The sequence below is a fragment of the Vulpes vulpes genome, chromosome 14, assembly GCF_048418805.1.
Source record: "Vulpes vulpes isolate BD-2025 chromosome 14, VulVul3, whole genome shotgun sequence".
Lineage (NCBI taxonomy): Eukaryota > Metazoa > Chordata > Mammalia > Carnivora > Canidae > Vulpes > Vulpes vulpes.
This window is the reverse complement of record NC_132793.1, coordinates 15,518,863-15,532,523: the sequence shown is the minus strand read 5'-3', so window position 1 is coordinate 15,532,523 and position 13,661 is coordinate 15,518,863. Positions and strand designations below refer to the sequence as shown.

The 13,661-nt window shown below is 51.6% G+C and overlaps 1 protein-coding gene across 2 annotated transcripts; it reads left to right on the top strand.

The window, feature by feature from the left end:
• The first annotated feature begins 408 nt into the window (after positions 1 to 408).
• CCN5 (cellular communication network factor 5) lies at positions 409 to 13,451 on the top strand. Of its 2 annotated transcripts, none has more exons than XM_025998736.2 (5): positions 409 to 762; positions 943 to 1,035; positions 5,071 to 5,287; positions 10,391 to 10,645; positions 12,427 to 13,451. In XM_025998736.2, exons 2-5 carry the CDS (start codon positions 976 to 978, stop codon positions 12,645 to 12,647), a joined length of 753 nt encoding a protein of 250 aa, XP_025854521.1. In that variant the 5' UTR covers positions 409 to 762; positions 943 to 975; the 3' UTR covers positions 12,648 to 13,451. The 2 variants fall into 2 exon arrangements, with proteins under 2 accessions (XP_025854521.1, XP_025854522.1); XM_025998737.2 differs by having other exon boundaries at positions 427 to 762; positions 921 to 1,035.
• Positions 13,452 to 13,661: the final 210 nt, after the last annotated feature.

Below are 13,661 nucleotides of genomic sequence, written 5' to 3'. Positions count from 1 at the left end.
CTTCTGTTACCCTCTTTCTGTGGTTCTCTGTAAAGGCACCTCCTCCAGGAAGCCATCCCTCACCTTCGGTCTGGACAACGACCCCTCCTCAATATGCCCAGGAAGTCCACCTGTCTTCGCACTGCCGTCTCCCACTCTGGGTTTTGTCCAAAGTCACTGTTGTGTCTCCAGCTCTCACAGACGGGGGCCTCGGAGATGGTTGAATGAAACGAAATGGATTTGGTTTCTCCAGATCACCTGGCAGGGCCCAGCAAGTGCCAGCACACAGTAGGTCCAACCTGCATGGGCCCATCACCATGGGCCACCTTCCAGAGCCCAGGGAAGCAGGCCGGAGGGAGGCCCCTTGTTGCCAAAAGCAAACAGGCCGCCCAGGGAAGTTTTGCTCTGGGTCACACCCGCCTCTGGGTGGCTGCCAATCTTCCTGCCAGAAACCACAGGCCCAGCCGAAACTGCCCAGAGTCCGGGCCACGGGGCTTCGGAGGACGTGGGTCAGCGCTGCACACGGGCTATTTGCTGAGCTCTTCCTGGGTCCGCAGCCCCCCCAGGGCTCGGGCAGGGGTCTGGGGGCAGGGCCACAGCAGCAGCAGCAGCTCCGAAGGCCCCCTTGGGCTGGGAGGAGCTAGAGAGGCCCCTGCCAGCCTGTCACAGGCTCTTGGCACTGGCTCTGGCTTTCACACACGCAAACACAGACACACGCACACGCACACACTCACACTCACACTGGCAGGCACCCGCTTGGTGGCCTCCACGTCTCATCTTCAGGTAAATGGGCTCATCAGTGGGAGCATGAGGATGGAGAGAAGAGAAGGAATGTAGAGACCAGCGTGTGTGTGTGTGTGTGTGTGTGTGTGTGTGTGTGTGTGTGTGTATTTGTGTGTTTGTGTGCCTGGGAGTGACCTCACAGCCTCCGGAACATAAAGACTTACAGGTCCTGCCTCCCAGGCTCAAAGCTGGCTCCGTGGGGGACACAGTGACATGAGAGGCACACCACAGACCCTCCTTCTGGCCTTCTCCCTCCTCTGCCTCCTCTCAAAGGTAAGGGCTCCCGGGGCCCCAGGACGTCCTGCTGACTTCCTCGGTGTGGTGGGGGAGGTGTGAAATCCCAGCCAAGGATCCCCTGGGGGAATTCCTGCAGGTCCCTCAAGGTGGGCACAACCCAGCTTCCCCCCTGGTACCCAGACACTTGCCTCTGGCCAGCTCTGCTATGTGACTCCAGGCAAGTCCCTCCTCCTCCCTAAGCCTCACCTGCTTCCTCAGCTAAAGGGGCATAATGATCACGAGGCACTTTGGCAATTCAGCAGAAGTGCTCGGTGCAGGACCTGGGACATGGCAGGTGTTCAAAGAAGAGGGCCATGGCTATTAGCAGTCCCCAGGGCCCTTCTAAGCTGACGTGGGCGTCCTCACTATAAATGGGGAGACACAACATACAACCTGCTTTGCCTAACTCAGAGCCAGGACTTGAAGGGATGTTGGTGTCTCACTGATTGTAAAGTTCATACTGCAAGGGCATTAATGCTGTTGGCAGTGAGTGACCTGCAGACCCTGGCTGAAGTGGGACAGGGAGTCACCTCGTGGAATAATGATCTCCTCTTATGGAACATTTTCCAAAAGGTTTGTGAAATAGCTACCTTGCCTAACATATCCAATGACCTAAGGAATTACTATTCCCTGTTTTTGGTCAAGCTCAGAGAGGGCAATAATTCCTAAGGAATTATTATTCCCTGTTTTTGGTCAAGGGCTCAGAGAGGGCAAGCAACTTGCCTAAAATCACACAGCAAAGAAACATCAGAGTAACAGAGGAGGTGGAGCCCAGGATCGGCTTGGGGTGGTGTGTGGTGGGGGAAGGGACCCTTCTATTTGCACCTCTCCTGCCCTGCCTCTTCCCCTACCTGGATCAAGGCCACAACTGCCGAGCCCTGTCATTCCCTCAGCAAATGCTGAGTTCCTGATGCCACGGAGATCGGCCCCAGCACAAGCCATGATCTCACTGTAGGTTCATGCTCCCTTGAGGAGCATGGCCGGAGCTTTCTCTTGTGGGTCCTGAGCAGTAGTGGGGGCAAGGCTGAGAACCTTGCTAGCAACCCGACCCCACTGTTTCTTCTCCCGAAGGGGCTGAGCAAAACGTGATGCCCGAGCAGGTGGCTTGGGGAGTTGGAGCAGGGGATTTGGGGTTCCGGGCCCAGGCTTAAATGAAAGACCGAAATGAAGCCATCCTGGACCCACTGTCTACCCCTCCCTTCTTCCCCGTCCCAGGGAGCCAGGCAGCATCCTGCACAGAACTCAGAGACTTAGTCATCGTGAAGGTGGAAAGCCACAACAATCCTCAGAGAGAGGACTCCAAGTCTTCCAGCAGGCAGTGGGCTCCTGGGCTCAGGCCTGTGAACAGACGCAGGTGGCAGAGACCTGGAAATGGACAAAGTTACAGTGACCAAGAGCTAGCCAGGAGCTCATTTAATCCCTGCCACAATTATAAGACAGGTGATCTCCACCCCATTTTACCAAGAAGGAAGTGGCTCCCTCCCCACGAGGCAGTTAAGCCTTATATTGAAGGTCACACAGCTCATCAGTGATACAACTTGGATTTCAACCCTTCCCTAGAATATTCCATGTCCAGGGCTCTTCCCAGGGGTGGCTGCAGCAAAGGTCTGGGGAAACCACATGTATCGGGTGATTAGGAAGGGCCTGGAGATCGAGGGAGTCCAGAGAGGGCCTCTCTCTCCTTGGCTGTGCTCCCTCGACCTGTCTCTGTCCCTCCTGAACAAATCGGTAAACTGAGGCAGAGGCAAAGCTGGCAACAGAGCTGCCCAGGGACAAGAAGTAGGTGTGGTAATAAAAGCCTGGTTCTTGGATTCATATGAATCTGAATTCTGGTTCTGACTCTACCTTTTATCGGTGATGTCACTACACTGTTTTAAGCATCTGTTTCCTTGTCTTTACAGTGGGCACAAAGCTGGTACCTCCTCTTACAGGGTTAGACAACATGTTACAGCTCACGGCTTGCCCGCGGTAAATGTTAGCCACAATCATCAATATCATTAGTGGCCCTTCCTGGGTATCAGGACCTGCACACCTGGCCCCAGCCATGCTCGCCCTGTAGAGAGCCCAGAGTGGGAACCTGGGTACAAAGCAGAAAGCCTGTGGCCTGGCACCCCTGCTTTCAGGTGGGAGGGACCCGAGAGCCAATTCTGGTCAGAGTTCCTATTTCCCACTAACCAAGGGAACCCAACCTCTGGTTTGAAAGGGAACCCCAGTGGCTCAGTGGTTGAGCATCTGCCTTTGGCTCAGGTTGTGATCTGGGGGTCCTGGGATCGAGTCTCTATCAGGCTACCCATAGGGAGCCTGCTTCTCCCTCTGCCTATATCTCTGCCTCTCTCTCTCTGTGTCTCTCATGAATAAATAAATACAATCTTAATAAAGAAAAGGAACCCCAAAGTCCAGCCGATTGCTCCTCAGGTCCATTCCATGAGAACCATTTCTGGATTTATTAAAATACAGAATTAGGTTCCTATAGAGGGGCCCAAGATGCCACTGTAGACTTTCAGGCGACGCTGCTGCTGGTGGTCCAGACCAGGCTTTGAGGGGCAAGGCTAGGCCATCTTCTCTAGAATCTCTTCAGTATCACCCAGTCTCTGGCTTGGAACTCCTGCAGAGATGGCAACTTGCTCTCCAGTGAGGCTCCAGGCACTGAGCACCCACTTGCCTCATTGCCGGTGTTGTCTTAGGCTGGAGCCCCCTCCCCTGCCAGGGCTGGTCGGCCAGTTTGGGGCAGCCCCTGGTGGCCAGGGTGCAAGCTGCAGGCCACTGAATGTAGGTTTGCAGGACTAGGGGGTCCTAGGGGTGGGACAAAGTGGGGACCAGGGTGAAGGGCTCATTGCCTGCTTTGGGGCCACATACAAGTTAGGAGGTTATGTATTCCATTTTTGTAAACTTTAAGTCTTCCATTCTCCAAATAAAACCCTCTCTGGTCCTCCAAGGATCCTACTGACCTAAAGGTTGGTCTGTCACTGAAGGGGCCACTGGGAGCATCTTGAGTGATGTCTGCCTCTGGGTCCCCACCTTCAAATCAAATGGACATATGGGGAGACCATGGCATCTGGTTTCTGGTTTGGTTGTTTCTCTGTCCTGAGTGGGGAGGAGCAACCAGGGTAGTTGGGTCGATGCCTTGACCCTGTCCCTGGGAGGGGTCCCTGGCTCAGGCTTTTCTCTATTCCAGGATCCTTAAGGAGGTTCCCAGCTCTACAGCTAACACACTGTGACTTTTGGCAAGACCCTTTCTCTCTCTGGAGCTCAGTTTCCCCCACCTCACCCGGGCAGGGGAACGGGGGTTAGTACTGGAGCAGACATGCTCCAAACCTAGCTGTGCACCAGAAGTCCCTGGACAGTCCGATAAAAATACAGATTCCAGGGCCCTGTCTCTGGAAGTCCTATTTGGCAAATCCCAGGGGAGGCTCGGGGATCGGTATTTTACCAAGTCTCCTGGCTGATTTGATATGTATCCAGAAATATGTTCTGGATTATTCCAAAGACCAAAAACATCTATGATACTATTTGATTGATTCAGCTGTCAAGATAAATATTCGCAGTCTACATGCTAGAAAATGTACCGTAGCTTGTCATTATAATCCTTGCTTTTGTTGCTTTTGCCTTTCTGAAAGCTTCTAGAGGGCAGGGCCTAATCATTCATCGTAATTTCCAGTGGTGATCATCATAGCTGAATGCACTGAACATCTACGGCATCTAGGCTGTGTGCTCAGGGTTTAATATGTACCATTTTATGTACTCCTGGAAACAATCCTCTGAGTTAAATATTACTTTTGCTCCCTTTTTACAGATGAAGAAACTGAGGCTTGGAGAGCTTAAGCAACTTGCCCAAGGCCACTCAGAGTTAGGATGGGCTCTCTAGTCCAAAGTCCTTGCTCCTGACCACAATGCCACACTGCCTCTTAGGGAGGAGAGTCACCAGATGGCCAGGGTTCAAGGCCAGGTCTGTGTGACCCTGGGGCCCAAGTGTGGACCGCTCACTGCGCACCTTGAATGACCATGGCTGAGTGACATGCTCTGTCTCTGCAGGTGTGTGCTCAGCTGTGCCCAACGCCGTGTGCCTGCCCCTGGCCACCACCCCGATGTCCACCGGGGGTGCCCCTGGTGCTGGATGGCTGTAGCTGCTGCCGGGTGTGTGCGCGGCGGCTGGGGGAGCCCTGTGACCACCTCCACGTCTGCGACCCCAGCCAGGGTCTGGTTTGCCAGCCCAGGGCGGGCCCTGGTGGCCGAGGGGCCGTGTGCCTCTGTAAGCAGGTTTGCGGGACTCACGTGGGTATGTTTGGGAGGGTCAAGGCTGAGGGATCCCAAGCTGAAGAGGAGCTCTTCTCTCTCTACTTCCTCACTTCAGGTACACCAGCCCAGCCATTCCAGCCAAACCTGGGGATCCTGGTTTCCCTAGGCCCTCCCTCTGCTCCTCCCTTCGACCACACCCACCACCTGAATGGATATCCCCCCCCACCCCCCATTCCTACCTGCCCAAATCACAACCAACTGTCAAAGCCAAGCTCAAACACTCCTCCCCTGAGAAGTCCTCCCAGATTCTTCAAACCAGGAATCACTATCCTTTCTCAGGACCTTCACAACACTTCTGAGAAGATAAAAAATGCAACCATTTATTTAGGACACAGAGTATTATGTGTCAGGCAGTATGCTGAAACTTACTGCATGATCCTCCCATAAATCACATAATCCTCACAGTGATCCTATGAGGTATGTCCTTTCAGACTCACTTTGTAGGTGAGTAAACTGAGGCTCAGTAATATTAACTGGCACAGCTTGGGACCAGGTCACACAGTTTCTGAAGCAACATTTCATTCTGTCTTCTTCCTGGATTGGGAGCCCCTGGACCATAGTTTGAATCCTGAGTTTGCCATTTACTAATGACCTTGAGCGTGTGACATCTCCCACCATTCCAAGCTTTGGTGCCCTCTGATGCCTTAGATCAGAGTTTTTCAACTTTGCCGTTTGGCTCAGATACTTCTTTGCTATAATTCTTCATGGCAGTGCGTGTGGGGGGAGATGCTGTCCTGTACATGGCAAGACATTCAGCAGCATCCCTGGTCTCTGCTCACTGGATGCCAGTAGCCTGTCCCCCACCTTCAAGTCGTGACAATCTGTTTTAGACATCGCCAAATGTCCCCTGGGGTACAAAATCATCTCCAATAGAGAACCACTTCTTTAGAGAAACAGAAAAACATGAGGGCATTTTTTTCAAAAATAAGTCTTGTAGAGCAATCTACCTCTATCATCTATTTGCATGCATCACTTTAAAAAATGAACAAGAGAGAGAAGGGCTCATGAGTCACCGATAATGAGTCCACTTATAGAAAAAAACAAGGTTGGAAAAAACCCAACAAGACTAATAGACATGAAGTTATCAATACTAAATCCTTGTTAAATGCTTTTTTTTTTTTTTTAAGATCAAGGGAGTATAATCATGAGAAAATAGTGCTTTGTTTTATGAACTCAGATGATTGCTAATAAAAATGTAGCTAAAGGAAAAATGACATAAGTAACACTCAGCTTACCAGGCTGTTGTTTTAATTAGCCAGGACACATGTAAAGCGTTTGGCAGAGCTTCACTTATTGAACACTTGCATAGCATTTACTGTGTGCCAGGCTCTAAGGGTTTCACAAATATCACCTCATTTAATCTCACAACAACCATATGAGGTTGGTACTAATGTCATCTGCATTTTATAAATGGTAGAGAGAGAGGAGAGAGGGGGGGGTGGGGGGTGGCACACAGAGAGGTTAGGCAACTTGCCCAAGGTCACACAGCTTATAAGTGGCTGAGCTGGGATTTGAACTCAGGGACCTGGCTTCACAATCTTCATTTCCATCATTCTACTGCCTGACACTCAGCATTTGATGAGTACATATTGGCTGCTGTTGCCCCTGAGTCTAATAAGGGGCTTTTCTTATTCCACCTTGATCCAGACTTCAAACAGCGGGAGGTAAAAAATGTACTTGGTCTTTGCTTCTTCCTACAACTCCCAGCCCTGGTCAGGCAACGTAGTGGGTGCTTATGAGCCAAATCTGGAGGCTGATGAACCCCACAGGTGAGCCCGCACAGAGGCAGAGTCTAGGTCTTGGCTCTGGAGGGAATACGCTGTCCCAAACGCTCCTCTCAATTCCTAGGACGGACCTCTGACAGCAGACTCCAAGCTGTGCCTGTCCACTGTCAGCTCCAGATACTCCCACCCCCACCCCAAGCGTGCAGCCTCCCCAGCTCAGCCCAGGGCATCTCCACCCTTCCTGGCACTTGACGTCTCACGTTTTGCACACCCCACATACGGCCCACCAGCAATGTCTTCACGATATTCTAAAACCTGACATTCTGGTCCCTTCTCAATCCATCCGCTGCTACCAGCCTGGTCTGACCCTCATCCTCACGTGCTGGGTGTTGCAGCAGCCCTGAAATGGCCTCCCTGCCTCTGTCCTTGCCCCCTACTCTGTTCCCAACACAGCACCCCAGGGCCCCTTTCAATACACATCAGATCCCATCCCTCCTTGTCCTCAAGGTCTCCAACAGCTTCCCACAACCTCTGAGTAAAAGCCAGTCCTCTCAGTGGCTACAAGGCCGCACGGGGTCCTGCTCCTGTTTTCTCTCTGACCCCATCCAACTCCCTTCCTCCTTCCTACTCAATGCTTCGACCACACTGGCTTATTTCTTTCCTTAAATACCTCAGCAGGGGTGGGGTGGAGTGGGGTGTCCCACCTCAGGGCCTTTGCACTGGCTCTTTGCTCTACCAGCATTCTCTCCCCCAAATATATACATGGCAAGGTCCTGCATCTTCTTCCCATATGTACTCAAATACCACCTTCCCCGATCACCATATTCAACACCTCTCTCCTGAACCTTGCCCTCCATTATTCTCGCTGTAATCACCACTGGACGTCACAGACTCCACTTATTTCCACTAGAGCAGAAGCTCCAAAGAGGGCAGGATTTACGCCTGTTTTAGTCACTGTTGTATCACAAGTCCCTGGAACAGTGCCTGGTGCCCAGTAGGCACCCAGTAAATAACAGCTGGCTGAATGATAGATAGAAACAGCTCTGGAGAGGGTAGCAGTAACATTCAGTAAGCACATCCTGTGGGCAACCCCTTGACACGTGATTTCATTTTACCCTTAATGAAGTAGGTCTTACTATTAAACTGATTTTGCAGATAAAGGAACTGGGGTTCAGAGGGGTGAAGTCACCTGCCTAAGGTCACATGGTATGCAAGTGGCTAAAGGTTAAAAAAAAAAAATCCTCTGTTATTCCTTTTCCTGTAAGGGACTCTCAGAGGGAAAGAGGGATGCAGAAATCACCAGATGAGAGGACTGGGCTCTGAAGTTGAGGGAAGTTGCTGGACAAGGGGGCATTGGAAGGGCCTGGAAGGAGAAGTAGAGTTTTGGCAACTATATGTGTACATGGTGCAGATAGGGAGGTGGACTGAAGAGTATGTTTGAAGGTGCCTCCTGGCATTTGGGACCATGTACAAACATGTGCACAGACCCCAGGGTGGGGAGTGGCTGCCCAGGAATCATTAGTCCCACCCCCAGCCAGCTTCGAGCTGGAGGACCAGGAGAGGTGCCAGGAAACCTTGCTAAAATTATCACCCCTCCGGCTGCCTTTCCCAAATAATCCCTCTGTTTACCAGGTCATCCCAGAGACCAGGAGGCCCCAGGGCTATGGCACCAGGAGTCTGGTGGGGGACCTCTAGGGATTAAGGTTTCCAGGAAACCAGCAGCACATGATCCAGGCCAAAAGGTCAGGGATTTGGAGCCAAAGGGCTATAGCCTGGAAGAAAGAGGGAGACAGTTGTCACTGGTCCCTGGAACAACCACCACTCACTCCTATTAACTGAGCATCCGCTATGTTTCAGGCTTGGGTGAAATGCTTTAAGTACACTAGTTCATTTAATCTTCTGGTGGCCCTGAGAGTAGGGTACAGCAGCTCAGAGAGATGCAGTAACTTGGCCCAGGTCCCACAGTTAGCAAGTGGGTACAGAGGCTGGCACCCACATCTGTGCAGTTCCCAAATTCCTGCATGGGCCTACTGGAGTTTTTTCTTTGAAGACCTGGGAAAACCTGCCTTCCAGTAAATCCTTCCTCAGACCCCACTGAACTGCCACCCACGTCTCCAGGACCTCCAGATTCCTCCTTGCAGTGCACTTTCCCAGCAGCTCACTTGTGCCTCTCCACAGTATTTCATTCTGTTTTGGAGATGGTGGCTTTCACATCTGTCACCTGCCTGGCCCTCCATCTCTTAGGACAAGGGTTGGGTCTTCATCCTGTCTAGGAACCCAGTGGTTGGCACACAGGGGGGCACTGTACATATCTCCAGAGCGATAAGAAATCAGAACTCTTTTATTAGTGTCTCTCATGTGCTTGGCCTGGCACGAGGCATTCATTCCAAGGGCATTTGCTGAGGGTCTGTGGGTCCCCTCCATGCTCTGAGCCAGTACAGGGCAGAGTGGGGGGAGGGCGCCAGTATGAACACTCTCAGCCCTCGCCGCCCAAGGAGTGTTTGTTCAGTGGAGGAAGTGGGAATAATGCCCCTATCTTGAAGGGTGCATTTGAAGTGTGTTTCTTGAGCACCTACCATATGCCTCGCACCATGCTAGATGTTCTGTACATATTATCTCATGTACCTGAAGGTGCTGAGCTGTTCTCATCATTGCCATTGTTAAGGTGACTCAGAGAAGGTAGGTGACTTATCCGAAGTCACAAAGCCAGCAAGGTAAGCCCTGGCCAGACAGTGATGACTACAACATAGCAGATGCACACTGTAGGCTTGTTGCATGTACTCTCAGTGTGTATTTAAGTTATATATTATTAATATATAGTAATTAATTATATTAATAGTAACAACAGAACAGCTGGGATCTATTGGAGGTTTCTTTTATGTTGGATTCATTACATAAATCATTTCATTTAGTCTCTACCACAACCCTGTGAAATAAGTGCAGTTAGAACTCATTTTGCAGACAAGGAAACTGAGGCAAGAAGTGAAGTCGCTTAGCCAAGCTCCATAGCTAATAAAAAGCAGAAAAATTAAATAAAATAAAATTAAAAAAAAAAAAAAAAAGCAGAGCAGGAGCTCCAACCAAGCCAGTGGTCCCACAACCCCTGTATTGGGATGCGGTATGTCACTGTCTTCCCACGGGCGCCAGGGCAGGTTGGCAGTAGGGATGGGGTGCGCATCGCAGGCTGGAGCCCCTCGGCAGTGCTCAGACGCCTGTAAGGGCCCTGGTCTCCCGGCAGGTCTGGGCCAGCTCTGCAGAGAGACCTGGCTGGCACGGTCTTGCTCAGGGAAAAGTTGGGGGTCACAGACGGGGGTCCGGTTTCTCCTCCGCAGGGGGAGACGATGAAGGGAGCTGTGAGGTGAACGGCCGCGTGTACCGGGACGGGGAGACCTTCCAGCCCCACTGCAGGATCCGCTGCCACTGTGAGGACGGCGGCTTCACCTGTGTGCCGCTGTGCAGCGAGGACGTCCGGCTGCCCAGCTGGGACTGCCCGCATCCCCGGAGGGTTGAGGTCCCCGGCAGGTGCTGCCCTGAGTGGGTGTGCGACCGGGGAGGGGAGCTGGGGACCCAGCCCCTCCCAGCCCAAGGTGAGCGCGGGCCGGCCCAGGCCAGGGGCGGGGCCACCTGGGGGCAGGGCCACCTGGGGCGGGGCGGGGCCACCTGGGGGCGGAGCCACCTGGGGCGGGGCGGGGGCGGGGCTTCGTGCGACACACCTGGACCTGTCAAAGCGCAGGTTTCCCTGACAGCAGCTGGGAGGGGCTGGTGGCTGAGGAGACAGGGAAAGCCCAGTGGGGAGTCACAAGACCTCTTTCAAACTGACAAAACGAGAAGGATATAATTTTAAATCATAAATAATGGAAAACAAAAACTGGTGGCAGAGCGGGGAAGGGAAAGGAGGACTGGGATACTTGAACGGTCGCATTTCATAACAGAGGTATATTATTATGATGTATGCTATTAATCTATTTCTAATATATCGCTATGTCTTAATAATATATTTACATAAATATTATATAATGTTAATATGTCATTCTTTGGGCTTATCCAAAGAGGAACTTAAAACTGAACCAGGTGAGGTGGTTGTCTCTAGGATGTGGGCTTAGAGGTGGGCAGAGGCAGAAGAAAGACAGCTCATGCTGTAAACTCTTTAGTTTTAGAGATTTTGTTACTGTTACATCACTGGGGTATCGTTATTAGATGAATGTGATCTTTTAAAAGAAAGGCATCTGAAAAGAAGGCATTGGTCCATTAATGATGGTGCCACATGAGAGTAGAACATCGTGGGTTCAGCATGAAGTCTGCCTGGGTTCTAAGCCCAGCCTCACTATTTCCTAGATGTGTGACTCTGAGAAAGTTGCTCGCCTTCTCTGTGCCTCAGTTCCTCCCACTGTAGGATGAGAGTAAGGGCATCCACCTTGCAGAGCTGCTGTGAGGACCAGATGAGTAAATACAAGAAAAGCAGTCACGGCAGTGGCTCGCACGCAGCGCTCCATCCATGGTGGCTGTCATTATCCCTATGATGGAATGGGACATATCCACTTAAATACAGAGGAGAATGCCAGTGAGTTCATCTTATGTATAAAAAAGCAGGATAGGACACTGTAGTTGCAATTTGATTTCCATTGTGCGTGTACGTATGTGTGCATGCCCACTGCACACAGGTGCATACCACGCAGCCTTTATCAACCTCAGCATGAGTGACGGTTGAGCTGGGTGATGCTCTGTAGTGTGAGAGCTGGCCTGGGCACCAGAGGATATTTAGCAGCATCCCTGCTGGGTTCCAGTACCCCCACTCCCAGTCATGACCACCAGAATGCCTCTAGACATTGCCAAATGTTCCTGGGGGGAGGGACAAAGTCGCCCCCAGTTGAGAACCATTTGGTTGATAAGGACCAGAAGAGAGGACACCAAAATATTAACAGAGCATAATAAGATGTGAGGAGGAGGGAAAGCTAGATCGTGAACCCCTCCTCTTGTTCCAGGTACAGGCTTAGAAAGTCTAGCATCTTTGCCACTGGGTCACAGCATCACTCTACACTGGCCACGACCTCCTTCCTGGAAGATGTCATGGGGTGCAGAAATGAGAAACCCACCATTACTGGGGTCATCATGATGGTCATCATGGCCAACACCACGATAGTTGCCTAATAACCAACACAAATGAGGTGCTTTGGGTAGCAGCACCATTCTAAGTATGTCCCCTCCATTATTTTATTCAGCCCTGACATCAACCATTAGAAAATTTACATAGGAAGGAACTGAGGTCCAGAGAGGTTAAGCAATGTGACAAAGATGGCACCGCCAGCAGCTGGCTTGATTTGGCTGCCAAGTCCTGACCTCACAGTGCTGACCTCCCTTTCTTCCCCAGGACCCCAGTTTTCTGGCCTTGCCGCTCCCCCACCTCCTGGAGTCCCCTGCCCAGAATGGAGCACAGCCTGGGGCCCCTGTTCAACCACCTGCGGGCTGGGCGTGGCCACTCGGGTATCCAACCAGAACCTCCTCTGCCGACTGGAGACCCAGCGCCGCCTGTGCCTGCCCAGGCCCTGTCCACCTGCAAGGGGCCGCAGCCCACGGAACAGTACCTTTTAGAGCAGGGCTGGGAATAGGGAGGCTCAGTGCCCACCCTCCCCAGCAGGCAACCCCGTGCTTGGGCCCTGAGCAGACGGCAGATGGCCCCTCCCCACGCCCTTGGCTGGGGCAACGGTATCCTGGCCCCGGAAGACAAGAATGTTCACAAGCCGTCTGGTCCATCTGGACCCTGACATAGAGTCGGGATGTATGCCCCAGTCTCCCTTCCTCTACCTCACAGCCTAGGGGCTGGCCAAGGTGTCCCGGGTCTTCTGGTTCATTCCTGGCCTCCACACAGCCTTTATCAAACATGCGCATGGGCAAGCTTTCCAGCAGTTAGGGCAACCAGCTGTCCTTTAATCAGTAGGCCAAGGCAGGTGCTGGGCTGGACTGGCTGTCTTTCTGGGGGTGTGGTGAAGAGGGGCACACAGATATTCTGAATCTCCTGCTCCCTTTCCTGGAGTGATGGAAGAACATCCCCGAATATGTGCCTATGCCAGAGCCTGTAGGTCAGGCTTGTGCTGTAGAAAGCCCTCCCCATCCTGGGCGGAATTCACAGGCTGCATTCTTTGTGAAGATCAGGAGGTGAAATCACAGTTTTGAAGAAAGTCAGAAAACAAGCCTGAGAGTGATTTGTTAAACCCAGCTTGTATTAATAAGAATGAACCTTTCTCAAGCACCTGCCATGTGCCAGGCACTGAGCTAGACACTTTATATATAGGTTGGTGCTTTGCGACATTTAAGACCAGAGGAAAGCAGGGGAGAATTAAGGATAACCCCTGGGGACTGGGGAACGTGGCTCAAAATAAACCAACCCAAGTGTGACATTCTGTCTGAAGTCTCATGTTTTATTATATTTTTTAAACCCTACATATAAATTTTCCATCCTCCTCTGTGATCTACACGTGTGTGTTTAAAAATAACAACTGTGTTCCCATCAGACTCCAACCAGGAAATTAGAGAACATGCTCCATATTTAAACAGGGATTTCTTACTAAACTAATGTTATTGAGGCATGGTTTACACGCAGTGAAA